The 14,664-nt window shown below is 42.5% G+C and overlaps 1 protein-coding gene across 1 annotated transcript; it reads left to right on the top strand.

Moving 5' to 3' along the window:
* Positions 1-375: 375 nt before the first annotated feature.
* On the top strand, positions 376-3,429 carry LOC119265150. The gene is made up of 9 exons (XM_037544907.1): positions 376-413; positions 1,629-1,723; positions 2,230-2,270; positions 2,397-2,456; positions 2,568-2,642; positions 2,749-2,850; positions 2,950-2,997; positions 3,086-3,166; positions 3,269-3,429. Exons 1-9 carry the CDS (start codon positions 376-378, stop codon positions 3,416-3,418), a joined length of 690 nt encoding a protein of 229 aa, XP_037400804.1. The 3' UTR covers positions 3,419-3,429.
* The last annotated feature ends 11,235 nt before the right edge of the window (positions 3,430-14,664 follow it).

The raw sequence follows: 14,664 nt of genomic DNA, 5'->3' as shown, positions 1-14,664 counted from the left end.
CAAAATGCATTGGGCATAAGTCTGAAGTGATTAAAACCAAAGACCTCCCAATGAGTAAAATCTGTCAATTTCCATTTGTCATTCTATCAATTTGACTGAATGCGAAATTTTGTAATCTCCATTTAATAGAGTAATTGGCCTACAGCTATGTATGTTGAGAAGATCTTTTCCAGGTTTACCTGCACTGAAAATGAAGGCACTTCTTTAAGATTCCTTCTCCCCAGCCTCTCGTGCTCTGAGCACCAAAGGACAAACTTTGGCCTGAACTGCCCTTTGTTCTGGTGATCGGTCTTACTGAGCAATTATGGCTCTTGTCGATTCTCCTGATTCTAAGAGCAGAGTCCACAACCTCTGGCAATTTCTCCACAGTCCTCGATGTGGAAGACTCTGGAAAGGATCTTGATCGCCAGACTGTGAGTCCTCCTGTTAGTTTCTCTCCTTAACACCATGTAGCCTGAGTTTGTAGCTATTAGCCTCCACAACTTGAAGGTTCACCTCTTTGTTTTCTTTGGTCAGCACAAGGGTGGTCCTTTTCTCTGTATGCCTGGAACTACATTGAAGAAGCTTTTCTACTGTCTCATTAAAAAAGAGAGAGTGTATTCCGTATTTTAACTGTTATTTGGATTAATTAAACTTTCTTGAATAGGACTTTACATTTAGTGGAGAGAGACTGGACGGCACCCAGAGCCGAACTCTAATCAGTCTCTGAATGTGATGTTTTTCCTCTCTTTGACACGGGATTCGTTTACGTCCATTTAGGAGACACTTGCTGTGCACAAGTCACCACTTAATCCCCTCAACCAGTATGCAGAGATCCAACCCCCTCTAGAAAAATGGCTGTTTTGATTGCGCATTGAATAAAAAGAGGTCTCTGACTTTTGCACAGGATTGAAGGTTTAAATATAGAGGTGCTGAAAGAAAATATACTTCAGATCAAAACATAATTTTCAAAAATTAGCAATGAGACATAAAGAAATACATAATCAATAATAGTAACTAATGATTATTATTATTAATGAGTATTATTATTGTCATTATTATTCCCTGACATGTTTATTTTATAGTCTTTTTATTGATGATTGGCTGCTCTATATAGTGCCTTTAAAAACCAGACCGTGCAACATTCCTTATAACTTCATTGAGAAGAGCTGCACTGCTGTAGGCTGAATAGGTGGAAATATGAAAATGTGTTATTTTCGTGACACAACAGAACTAGTTCATTCAAATCGGGCTGAACAGACTGTGGAGTGAACGGTAAAGTAAGAAAAATGAAGTGTTTAAAGGACCAGAAGGAAAATCCAGGTTTCCGTGATCCGGTCCTGTTCAGCGTGTGATGTACAGTGAATTCTCCGATTCAAACATCGCTGCGTGTTTTGGTCTAAATGCGCGTTGTGAAGGAGAAAGAACGACCTGTGAGCTGAGACTCTAAACCCGCTCAGTCGTTTACCGACACCACACAAAGCGAGCTGCTTTCTTTTGTGCAGCGACTTCCAAGCGAGTTAACGGATCGATCCCGACTCACGGATGGAGCTTCCTCTCTCTTTCCTCGGCTACCGGCTGCGGCCAGTGGCGCTTTGTGCCGCTGGCATTTCAGCCGCAGCTGTAACGTCCTGTTTTCTCTTCTACAGGTGGCGAGTCCCGGACCAGCAGCGGAGAGTCGATGCGGCGACCCAGACGGACGATGGCGACCACAGACTCTTGCACACAGCCTGTGCTCGCGACGGTCAGTTCGGTTAGCGAACATTTAGCGAATGTTTTAGCGTTAAGAGTCCAGCGGTTTAACGGATGAGCAGCGACAGTGTAGCAGTGCTTTTTAGCTCTCTGACTTCTCAAAGTTGTGTCTGCATTTTTAAATTGTGGTTCTGACGTTTCAGAATTTGGTTCATTTATCTACAATAAAGTCGCGCTTTCACATTTTCCCTTAAATAAGAGCCTTTAGGAGAAAGTTGGTGTCTAGGTTGATTAACTGTGTGAGAAACGGCTGTTAGAATAAAGTCTTTATTCAGAAAGTTTTGATGTTTGTTTTCTTTTAAATCTCTGTGGAATGTTAGCGACTTTATCCTGAAGCTAGGCTAATGCTGGGTTTGCTATGGCAACCGGTTACCAGAGTAACAGAGTGTCCAGCTGCTGTTCATTCAGGAGAATTTGGTGACTTTCTGCTGCAGTTACTGTTGATGTTGAACAAGCTTTTCCTCAATATTTCAGTGATTATTTCAGTATTTTCTTTAGGAGTGTATCAGCATCGGGACGTCTGCTCATCCATCCCAGAGGTAGTCTTTTTCACACAGCGATCTTAAACGATTAAATATCAGTAGAATAATAATTAAAACTGAGGACACTACACAGATATTTCTGCTCTATATTAACCATATTTTCTTATGTTGCTGTGTCTGCAGAACCGGCAGGAGCTGCCATTTACTCCACCAACTTTGTGTGGAGCACTGGCGAGAATTTGGGTAAGAATTGGCTTTTGCACACATTGTTTAAATGTAAGTGAGTTAAATGAAGCTGCAGTTAATAGATCAGCCTTCACTACACGTTATTCCTTCTTTCATTCATCCCTGTAGTTCTGCCAGGGATTGGACCGGACAGATAAGAACTTTGCCTACACCTGTGAGAATTGCTGTTCTGACGGCTTGAAGGTTTCTTTCAGTTCTTATTTTCAATATTTCATAATGCCCCCAATCAGTTATTAATTGACTCTTTTAGTTTGTCTTTGTTCAACCTGATGAGGTGTTTTTCCTGCAGCTGGTGGAGGTGAAGCTCCAATACAAGTCCCTCTACAACGGGCTGGAGAGTGAGCACTGGTGGGTGGTCAGCAACACCTTTTATAACCTGTCCACACTGGAGGTAAGGCTGATTTGTTGGAGTAGGTTCATGAATTCAATATGAATAGATGTTCTAGGTTCTCGTTCTTTTATCCTCATGTTTTTCATTGTGTTTAAAAAGCTTCCTCCCCAGTATTTCGCATGTGCCAGTGCTGTGGCCTGCATCAAGGTAAAGCTGCAGTCTCATTTGTTCATTAAACACTTTTGCTGTTAGTTGCAATTCTGATTCCTTTTTTCCATGTGTTCTGTTCCTTCAGCGCATTGGAGCGTCCATCAGAGAGGTGAAGGTGTACCTGCGCACCGAATCATCACAAACATCAGTGCAGAATATTATGCTGGTTAGTATTTCCTTGTGTCTTTTTGCAGTTAGAGTTACTCGTGATGTCAGTTTTTTTGTAAAAGAGTGTTTTTATTTATATTTCTCTGCGTGTATCTTGCAGCAAACCAGAGTGAGCAGGACGAAAAAGTGTGTGTTCATCGACTCGGATGGCCATTTTTGGTCTCATGGGTCCAGTCAGACGCACATTCTGGAGACACCGGCGCCTTCTGTTTGTCCCACCAGACCAAGAGGACCACCTCCAGGCTTTTAATCAGCTTTCATTATCTTACGCTTATTTCTATTATACAGTCTATTTTTTTCTTCTCAAATTCCTGTGCATTAATATTTTGTCTGTTTGTGTGTGTGTGTGTGTGTGTGTGTGTGTGTGTGCTTGTTTTTCCGATGCAGTCAGTTTGCTACCTAATTGTGTGAGCTCCTGTATGGTTACTCGTGAAGTGGAACAGTGGGAGTGCAGCGTGACGTCAACTCATCACCAGAAGGAAGACTTTAGATTAAATGCCATCGGAGACCCAACGTGATGTGCAGTGTGTGAAAAAAACTTAAGAGTGAGTGATGTTGCTTTTTTATAATGCGTGCGGATGTTCAGTTTTGACACCATTATGAATATACTAAAAAATATTATCATATTACCTGCTCCCTCATATCTGTCTCTCTCTGTGTCTCACTCAGTCCCACTTCATTTATTAATGTTTTTAGATGTGTGCCGCCTAACATATAAACCAAGTCTTTCTCTCTCTCTTTCTCTCTTTTTCTCACTGTCCTCCATGCAGGAACCCAGTTCACTGCTCCTCCTGGAACCGCGAGACAGTTGTGGTACCTAAACTTCACAAAGACCCTTCTGGATTAGAGGACTGCTTCAGTTTCATCAGATGGACCAGAGGATCCGAGGACATCTGTCTTCTCAAATTAGTGATGAAGTTTCTTCTGCATGGAAACCTTGAAAAGAAGAGCAGCAGGACATCAGGAGATCTACATCAGGAGACATGAAGAAAACCAGAAGAGGAGGTCCATGGACTCTAAGCATCATTGTTTAACATCTACTTCATCATTGTTGTCATTATTGTTGTCATCATCGCTGTGGAAGAAGAATAAGTCTGGACAAAGTCACCATCCCTGCTGTAGTTGACATTATCACCATCATTTAGGACATTGACATCAACTTGTGCTCTCAAGAGGAGCAGCATCGTCACTGATACTAACTTCATCACAGTTGTAATCATCATTATTATCTCTGAGACGTGGACAGAGACAGTGGACTTAGGTCATTTAATCAGAAGACAACATGGACCTTTACTGAGAACCAGTCAGAAGGGCTTCCTAGCCTGAGTACTAGACTGTTGTTTGTAGTGTAGTTTCAGCTGTTTACCTGTAACTAACTGTTTAGTATCTATGCTAGGATCATGTCATCGTCAATCAGATTAGATTTTAATTTTTGCAAAAACAACTATAATCATAATCCTGCAGTCACAGAAGACTCATTTAATATTTTGATTATTTTCTGTCTGATCACATTTCACTGCTATTCTCTATAAATTTGATTTCCATAGTATTCATTACAGCTGTATTCATATTGGAAATATGAAGGTCTCATTTCAGTTACTAAGAAAGGACTTTGTTCTTTTCTTGTTTTCATTTTATGTTTGTTCTTTTTCTGTTAATTAAGAGTAAATTCATTCAGGTATGATTGTTCAGCATGTTTTGTTGTGCTTTAAGTCGGATGGATATCGCAAATTTAAATGTCATAACATGTAGAAAGTTCTAATAATAATAACATCTGAGACAGTCTGGACTCTGTCATCAGTAACATCAGAATGTAAATGTAAAAATTGACTTATAAAGCGGATAGTTCTGGTCCTGAAATCTGATTGCCTGAGCTGCGTTCAAAGCTGTTGTAAAATCCACAATATACCATGGCCGTGAAGCCTCACAACAACTGAACTGTGTATCACTGTGCCACGGGACAGAAAACTCTTCTGCTGTTAATGGATTAATCTTTGACTTTAATGCCGAGCGCTCAGAGCTGAAAGGGCTGAAACTTGGTTTCTTATCTGGAACTAGGCTTTTCAGGTCTCTAGCAGGTTGAAAGATGCTAAACACCTAGCAGATGCTAGCAGACATGCTAAACAACCCCAACATTACTGTCACAGGCCTGAATTAATGTACTCACGATATGATTTACTGAGAAACTGCAATATAAAAGTCTAAAGAATGTCACCTGAATGGTTTACATGCTTTAAATGTCAGCGTCCAACCCGGGTTAAATCCTAAACGGCTCTGTACACCCTTGCTAGCTAAATAGTGTGCAGTTTAAGATAAGACTAGAATAGAAATGCTAGTTCAGCTGTCAATAAGTGCACTGCCTGTCGAGACTCGTTGGTAATTTGGTGACCAAAAAGTACTTATGAACTGGAGGAATATACATTAAACAGTACTATATTACTCACATGTTATACGGAAAAAGCAAAACTCTAAAACGGATTTATAAACAAACTGAGAGTACGGATTACTAAACTGGGGACAGATTTTCCTCCACACATTTTTTTTTCTCAGTAGTGACCCTTACCGGGCACCATACCGTAGTATGATCACACGCAGTTAAGGAAGAAACTTATCCAAAACTGACCAACTGCATAAATCATTGTTAAGAGAGCATAATGAATACATTTCAAAATAAAAGGACAAACTGACATTTTAAACAAGGAAAATGAAGCAATAAAATAAAACTATTAAGGTCATAAAGTACGATATTAATCAGCCAAATAAAATTCGTGGAATTTTAACTGTTAGAACAATTTTATATTGTTTCGTACGCTGATTAATTCAACTGGACAATTCTGTGAACTCTTCAAACGTTTTGTGGGAAATGTTGACGTTTTGGTAATTTGCATTCTCAGTTCAGTCTTCTGGGTAACTATCAGCCAATCCCAGCGCAGGGGGGCGGGGTTTGTCGGAATACGGGCGTTGAGTGGGCTCACGGTGACCTGCTGCCCCCTCGCGGTCACTCGACGGCATAACGGGAGAGTTCAGAAAACATTCAGTGACAACAGAGCGGCTTAGCGCGCGCTGCCACTAGCACGCGCACTCAGTACACACACATTACCCACTTTCACATCATTGACATGAATATAACGATTATTAAATGTATTGAACGAGTATTGATACACATGGACAGACATATATATAAATAATATATATAAACAGTGTATTCTCAGAGAAAACTTTCATCCATCCATCCATCCATCCATCCATTATCTTCCGCTTGTCCGGGGTTCGGGTCGCGGGGGCAGCATCCTAAGCAATGAAGCCCAGACCTCCCTTTCCCCAGCCACTTCCACCAGCTCTCCAAGGGGGATTCCGAGGCGTTCCCACGCCAGCTGGGCGATATAGTCGCGCCAGCGTGTCCTGGGTCTTCCCCGGGGTCTCCTCCCAGGTGGACTCGCCTGTGACACCTCCCGAGGGAGGCGTCCAGGAGGCATCCTAACCAGATGCCCGAACCACCTCAGCTGGCTCCTCTCGACGTGAAGAAGCAGCGGCTCTACTCCGAGTCCCTCCCGGATGACTGAACTTCTCACCCTATCTCTAAGGGAGAGTCCAGACACCCTGCGGAGGAAACTCATTTCGGCCGCTTGTATTCGCGATCTTATTCTTTCGGTCATTACCCAAAGCTCATGACCATAGGTGAGGGTGGGAACGTAGATCGACCGGTAAATCGAGAGCCTTGCCTTATGGCTCAGCTCTTTCTTTACCACAACAGACCGGTAAAGAGCCCGCATCACTGCTGACCCAGCACCAATCCGCCTGTCAATCTCCCGCTCCCTTGTACCATCACTCGTGAACAAGACCCCGAGATACTTGAACTCCTCCACTTGAGGCAAGAGCCTATCCCCAACCCAGAGAGGGCTCTCCACCCTTTTCCGCCTGAGAACCATGGTCTCGGATTTAGAGGTACTGATTCTCATCCCAGCCGCTTCACACTCGGCTGCAAACCGAAGTTCGCGGCCTGATGTCCCCAATAGGACCACATCATCTGCAAACAGCAGTGATGTGACCCTGAGGTCACCAAACCGGACACCCTCCATCCCTTGGCTGCGCCTAGAAATTCTATCCATAAAAATTATGAATAGAATCGGTGACAAAGGGCAGCCCTGACGGAGTCCAACTCTCACTGGGAACGAGTCTGACTTACTGCCGGTTATGCGAACCAAACTCCAGCTTTGTTTGTACAGGGCCTGAATGGCTCGTAGCAAAGAGCCATGTACCCCGTACTCCCGAAGCACCTCCCACAGAATACCCCGGGGAACACAGTCGAATGCCTTCTCCAGATCCACAAAGCACATGTGGACTGGTTGGGCAAACTCCCATGAACCCTCCAGAATCCTGGAGAGGGTGAAGAGTTGGTCCAGTGTTCCACGACCAGGGCGGAACCCGCACTGTTCCTCCTGGATCCGAGGTTCGACTATAAGCCGGACTCTCTTCTCCAGTACCCCTGCATAGACCTTGCCAGGGAGGCTGAGGAGTGTGATTCCCCTGTAGTTGGAACACACCCTCCGGTCCCCTTTTTTAAAAAGAGGCACCACCACCCCAGTCTGCCAATCAAGTGGCACCGCCCCCGATGTCCACGCAATGTTGAAAAGGCGTGTCAGCCAAGACAGCCCCACAACATCCAGAGCCTTGAGGAACTCAGGGCGGATCTCATCCACCCCTGGAGCCTTGCCACCAAGGAGCTTCTTAACTACCTTAGCGACTTCGGCCTCAGTAATGGACAAGCCTATTCCCATGTCCCCAGACTCTGCCTCCTCACTGGAGAACGTGTCGGTGGGATTGAGAAGGTCCTCAAAGTATTCCTTCCACCGCCCAATGACGTCTTCAGTCGAAGTCAGCAGCACACCATCTCCACTATATACAGTGCTAGTGGCACACTGCTTTCCCCTTCTGAGTCGCCTGACGGTTTGCCAGAATCTTTTCGGAGCCGACTTAAAGTCAGTTTCCAAGGCCTCACCAAACTCCTCCCATACACGGGTTTTTGCCTTGGCAACAACTGAAGCCGCAGATCGCTTGGCCTGTCGATACCTGCCAGCTGCCTCTGGTGTCCCACAGGCCAACCATGCCCGGTAGGACTCCTTCTTCAGCTTGACGGCATCTCTCACCTGGGGTGTCCACCACCGGGTTCGAGGATTACCACCCCGACAGGCACCAACTACCTTACGGCCACAGCTACAGTCAGCCGCTTCAGCAATGGAGGAACGGAACATGGCCCATTCTGAGTCAATGTCCCCCACCTCCCCCGATATCTGGTCAAAGTTCTGACGGAGGTGTGAGTTGAAGATCAATCTGACAGGTTCTTCTGCCAGACGTTCCCAGCAAACCCTCACTATGCGTTTGGGCTTGCCTGGTCTGACCGGCATCTTCCCCCACCACCTGATCCAACTCACCACCAGGTGGTGATCAGTTGACAGCTCAGCTCCTCTCTTTACCCGAGTGTCCAAAACACATGGATGCAAGTCCGATGACACGACTACAAAGTCAATCATTGAACTGCGGCCTAGGGTGTCCTGGTGCCATGTGCACTTATGGACATCCTTGTGTTCAAACATGGTGTTCGTGATGGACAAACTGTGGTTTGCGCAGAAGTCCAAAAACTGAACACCACTCGGGTTCAGATCAGAGAGGCCATTCCTCCCAATCACACCCCTCCAGGTCTCACTGTCATTGCCCACGTGAGCGTTGAAGTCCCCCAGTAGGACAATAGAGTCTCCAGGAGGAGCACTTTCGAGCACCCTTCCCAAGGACTCTAAGAAGGCTGGGTACTCTGAACTGCTGTTCGGTGCATAAGCACAGACAACAGTCAGGACCCGTTCCCCAACCCGAAGGCGTAGGGAAGCTACCCTCTCGTCCACCGGAGAAAACCCCAACATACAGGCACCGAGTCGAGGGGCTATGAGAAAGCCCACACCTGCCCGCCGCCTCTCACCATGGGCAACTCCAGAAAAGAATAAAGTCCAGCCCCTCTCAAGGAGATTGGACCCAGAGCCCAAGCTGTGTGTTGACGTGAGCCCGACTATATCTAGCCGGTATCTCTCAACCTCGCGCACCAACTCAGGCTCCTTCCCCGCCAGTGAGGTAACGTTCCAAGTTCCAAAAGCCAGTTTCAGCAACCGAGGATCAGAACGCCAAGGCCCACGCCTTCGGACACTGCCCGATCCACAACGCATCGAACCCCTACTACTGCCCCTCCCATTGGTGGTGGGTCGATGGGAGGGAGAAAACTTTCAGATATTTCTTTTAAGTTTCCACTAAATTACATTGATCAACATTATAATATAAGACATGCGTGGGTTCAATGGTGGTTAAAGATAGTAAATAAAATGCCATATTTGAAGTGTAAACCCTGGTTCCTTTCACCACCATTGCAAAGAAATCATTAAGTTTCTCTACATTGCACTATTTCACAACAGACCACTCTGAATGACTTTTCCATGCTTTTCCATGTTTGTGTCATACTTCAGATGTTATTGTATGTTGATTGCATCGTGTTCTGTAATTTACTTAGCAAGTCCTCCACTTCTCAGGCCATCCCTACCATTGTCTTCATCTCAACTGATCTCTATATTTTATTCCTTGAGGTTGTCTTATGGTATCATCACTGTTTCTGTAATGAAGGGTAGCTGGAGTAGTGAAAGGCCTGCGTTGTTGGCAGGATAAATAACCCAGTGCATGTCTATCATTAAAGTACAAATGAAAATGAAAGATTTGTAATTTTATTTGCTTTGGTATGTTTATTGTGTAGCTGTATCTTCTCTGAATTGACTACTCAATGATTGCACAATGACTGTATAATATATACTGTACAATAATATAATATACACAATAATACACTGTACGATTTTGTTTATCAATACAAATCCAGTGTACATGCTAAATCGCCCCTGTGTGTGTGAATGTGTATTTCTGTGTGTCTGCCTTATGAGGGAATTGTGACCTGTCCAGGCTTTCCATGCAGTCAGCGCTGGAACAGGCTCCCAGAGGATAAGCAGCTTAGAAATGTGTGCTGGGTGTTAATACATTTATATATTAATATAAATATGTCTTTTTTCGAGCGTTGAATGTGTCAGGCGGTGTTAAGCCTCAGTAAGTGGACATGGATTTAATGATAGGATGTTGGTAATATATTTATTTATTTCTTTATTTATTTGCTGTTTGCTGCCATGCTTGCTTGTTCATTATTTCACCATCTCTAATGCAGTGTATGATGTGGGACTGTGCCTGCACCTGCCAGCCACCAGAGTGCGACTACGTCAATTGCTTCTGCTTCATGATTTGTGTTCTGAATTTACTGTTTTCTTTCGTGTAACTGAGCATTGCATGTAGACCTAACTTAACCTAATGGGGCCTTTTAAAAGATGAGCTTATTGCTCACTTCTGACATGAAGCTTATCAGCAAAGTTTCTCAAGATATTCTCACAAAGTAAAGGTTACATTTTCTATCTGTAACTATGTAAAATGTATGATTAAGGTAGAATAGTCTACATGCAAACACTGTCACTGTGTTCCCTTTTCATATCTACTCCTGTTAAAGTAAATACTTGCAACTGGGTCAATATATGAGACCTTATGTGTGAGGTTGTGTAGCTCAGAGGCTTGTTTTGGCCCCCTAGTGAGAGCTAATGAGCAGATCCTGTTGATAGGCACTTATAATGTGTACTGTGCTGGAAAAGCCAGATTAAGTGTCTCATCTGTTGTGATGATGTTAATTTATTCATATAGTAACAGTTTCGTAACATGTAACTTTGGTGTAAAATGTATTTTTTTAATACATATTTTTAAAGAGAGTCATTATAAAAAATAAATCTGTTCATTTGTAAAAGGTGGAGAACTTTTGTTTTCTCTTTAATGCAGCACTGTTTTCTTCCAACGCGTCCATAACACTGAGCTGTTCAGCTTTGTGTCAGAGTTTATCTTGTGACAGTGACGTGATTTTCTCAGAAGTCACTGAAGCCCCTTTTGCTCGTCAAGGCTGAAGTATGTGACCATTTTTCCTGGTGTGTTTTCCTGGAGTGGTTGTCTTTTAGATGATTAGGGCGTTTATGTTGCTTTAGCCTTGCAGCAGAATAGGCTTCCTCTCAAGACCCTTACGGTGGAAACTGCTTCTGTTGGGTCTGTGTGTCTGTGTGCTGCTTATGCATTTGTGTGAGAGAGGTTATTACTGGCCTCAAGTATTAAATTATTTCCAGGATATATACAACCAAACCTGTTTGTCCACATCTGTGTATCTGCATCATTATTACATACCTTTGATGGACAGCAGGAGTACGACACTGTCACTGGGGCAGTACCCCTCTTGTCACTGTGATGATACCCTCAGGGGTACATTCCAGTACCTTTAGTCAGTGAACTTAACTGTATCAGAATCCTTTTGTTTTGTATTGACTCCACACCCCCCGTCTCGTCTCCAGGCTTTTTATTTTAATGTTGTGATTTAAAACAGTTGTTGATAATTAACTGGCATTTTGTTACTGCAATATTAAGTAGTAACGGGATATATTATGCAAAGATCCAAAGTGTATTAAATATTTCAATTTTTCATGTTTCATGTTTTTCTTTCTCTCTTTAACTTATGGCTTGTTTCGTTGGTTATTATTGCACTATTTTATAATGTATAGTGTGTCTACTGGACCCTAGGAAGAACAGCAGCTAATGGGGATCATAAACATAAACATTTAACAATTAAGCAGTAGTTAGGATAACGTAAGCATTTCCCAGAACACTTTTAATGTGTTATATGCACCATAATCTTCTGCACAATATTTTAGGTGTTCATTATTATGCCCTTATGATGCCAGTTGCCAGTATCTAATTTCTAAAGCCAATAGCTACTATTTATCTGACGGCTTATTGCTACTTCATTAAGAAGTAACTAGGATAAGTAAAGCATGATCTAAAGCACCTTTATTAATTATAGATCATAACTTTTGCATAGCATTTTAAGAATTGTCCAGAGCACATACCAACCCAATAATAGATGATTACGTTGGGGGTGCTGAAACATCAAGCAGTGATGTTGTGCTAAATTTGCTCTTTTTTTCCATTTGAATTATTTTGCTACTTTACATCAAACAGAATGTGTCATACTGCAGTATAATGAGCTGAGAATATATGAATATAACTGAGATGGATCCAAAAGTCTGAGGCATTGGCCCCAGTAGAAATCTTCATGGCCCCTGAAGTCCCCTGGGATGTCAGTTGTTCCTTCAGAGAAGTTCATTGGCTAAATACTGAAAAATTTGCAAACGTGAAAATCGGTTCATTTCACCATGAGATCCAAATGTGTTTTCTTTCTTGATACCAGCTATAGTGCACACACAAACGGAGTGCCACCAGGCCAGTATGACTGACCAACAACAGAGTTTTACCTACCACGCAAGCTTCATGGTGAAGGTTTGAACACATTACCTCACGCTTCACGTTTGAATGAGCATTTACCAGCTGTCAGTGAACTTTGTCTAACCTTGTGAAGCTACATTACTAGTTAGTTAAGTGTTAGTCAGCTAGCTAGCAAACCCAGGTCTGGAAAATACTGAAAGCCAAAGTATACCAACTTGACAAAGATGGACAACCGTGTTTGACTCGTCTTTGAATAAGAATCTATGATGTCCTCTCCCCTTTCACATCAGTTCTTTTGGGAAGGCCATGTTTTTTTGTCTGTTTGTTTGTTTATCTGAACAATTTTAGGACAATCGCAAATATTAGAAGGTTTCTGTCTGTTCTTATTTGTCTGTTCAGTGTACTCTGGCACCTCTGATGCTCTGATAATCTCTTTGATCTCTCATTCTGGACCAACTTTATGCACATGAGTTGAGCAAAAACCAATCATGCCCATAGTCACACAGTGAGATATAACACAGTGCATTCATGCCCTCTACCATAGATGCTTTCTTTAGCAGTTATTAGTTTGTTATGAAAAATATGATTGATAATCTATCTATATTGCTCATGTTTGTTCTGTTACAAGTACACAGGCACATTATGGCTGCCGCTTTACATCTCTAATGTTTTTTCTTTTGTTTTGTGTGAATGCTTTGATGTTCCCCTGCTGGCTGAGGAATTTCTATCATTCCACCCATGGCTCAGAGACTCAGAGGCTGTTTGACTGACGGATGTTTGACAGCTATGGGTGACACTTGGGTGACCCTGTGAGGTTGCCTGGACTGTTGGTGTTTGGCTGCAGGAAAGCCCCCCCCCCCCCCCCCCCGCCCCCACCCCCCCCCCCCCCTTTGTGGCTAACGATTTTTCAGCTTTCAAGGCTTCCTAGGTTGGCTGCCTGTGTGACGCACCATAGTCGTAGAGTGAGACTTTCCCCATAGCTAAAGACTCTTTCTGGGCTAGCTGTGGTCATTGAAATCCTGTTGGAAATGTAGCGGGGTGTGTGTGTGTGTGTGTGTGTGTGTGTGTACTGTGGTGTGTTATTAATTGTTGATTATGTATTTTGTTATTTTATGATCTCTTTGTAAAGCGTCCTTGGGTTTAAGAAAAATAAATTGAACTTCTCTCTATTTTGCTTCCTTTTAAACATGTGTTTCTGTATCCAAGCAAAAATGTTTCCATCTTCCTTGTACTGTCCCTCACAGTAACTCACAAATTATCATGTGTTAATTGATACTGTAGACAGTGTTATACAAAAAATGTGAATTAAAACTAAATTACGTAAAATTGTCTTTAGTGTCTTTAGTTTAGTTCAGTGCACTAAATACTTTAAACATAAGCAATTTAAACATATATTTTGTTTCATAACTGGTTCTTTTAATTATGATCTTTCATTACTTATTATTTATTGTTTTATTACAGTTTAGTTGTGTTTGAACTCCCCTGTTTGTTCTGTTGTTCTTTATGTTCCGTTTACATTATTTATGATTGTTTGTTATTCTGATTCTTTATTCAATAAATATTCTATTTTATAAAATTTGTAGTCAACTTAGAGCTGAATTTAATACAGAAAGAAGTCTATATACAGCACTGCAAAAGTGAGAGACCACCCTTCATTTACTCACTTTCTGGTCGAATAGATCATTAAGTACAAGTTATTTATTTTATAAAATAAGATATGAGTTTCCTAGGAGTTCAAAACATTGTTAACAGATACACAGAAAATGTGACTTTTAACCACCATGCAAAACCTACTAGACCACCAAAATCTTCCCCATCAGATAAACAGCACTTAAAGCCTTTATCTGTGAAAGATCCTGAAAGTGTCAAAGAGCAGTTACTGAGAAAAAGAAACAGACAAAAGTAATTACATTTGTGCTGGAAAAGTGAGTCCAGAGCTCTCTTCTGAGACTGCACCTTGGAAGTGTTTACAGGAAGTACGGAAAACTATTTCTGCATGTTAAATTAGTTGGGTGGAAAGTGTCAGGCTGTTCTTCATACATTGCCACCCACTTCTGAATTAGAGGCTCGGATGGAATAATCAGTTTCAGCTATGAACAAAAAGTAATTATGAGT

This window comes from Pygocentrus nattereri, chromosome 14, assembly GCF_015220715.1.
Source record: "Pygocentrus nattereri isolate fPygNat1 chromosome 14, fPygNat1.pri, whole genome shotgun sequence".
Taxonomy (NCBI): domain Eukaryota; kingdom Metazoa; phylum Chordata; class Actinopteri; order Characiformes; family Serrasalmidae; genus Pygocentrus; species Pygocentrus nattereri.
This window is presented reverse-complemented; position numbering and strand designations above follow the sequence as displayed.

Bases quoted from the DNA above. Each gene is read 5' to 3' on its own strand.
- LOC119265150 (XM_037544907.1), top strand. From the start codon at position 376: ATGTGGAAGACTCTGGAAAGGATCTTGATCGCCAGACT. The intron at 2,998-3,085 runs GTAAAGCTGCAG...CTGTTCCTTCAG, and splicing joins GTGCTGTGGCCTGCATCAAG to CGCATTGGAGCGTCCATCAG. The intron at 3,167-3,268 runs GTTAGTATTTCC...TGTATCTTGCAG, and splicing joins CAGTGCAGAATATTATGCTG to CAAACCAGAGTGAGCAGGAC.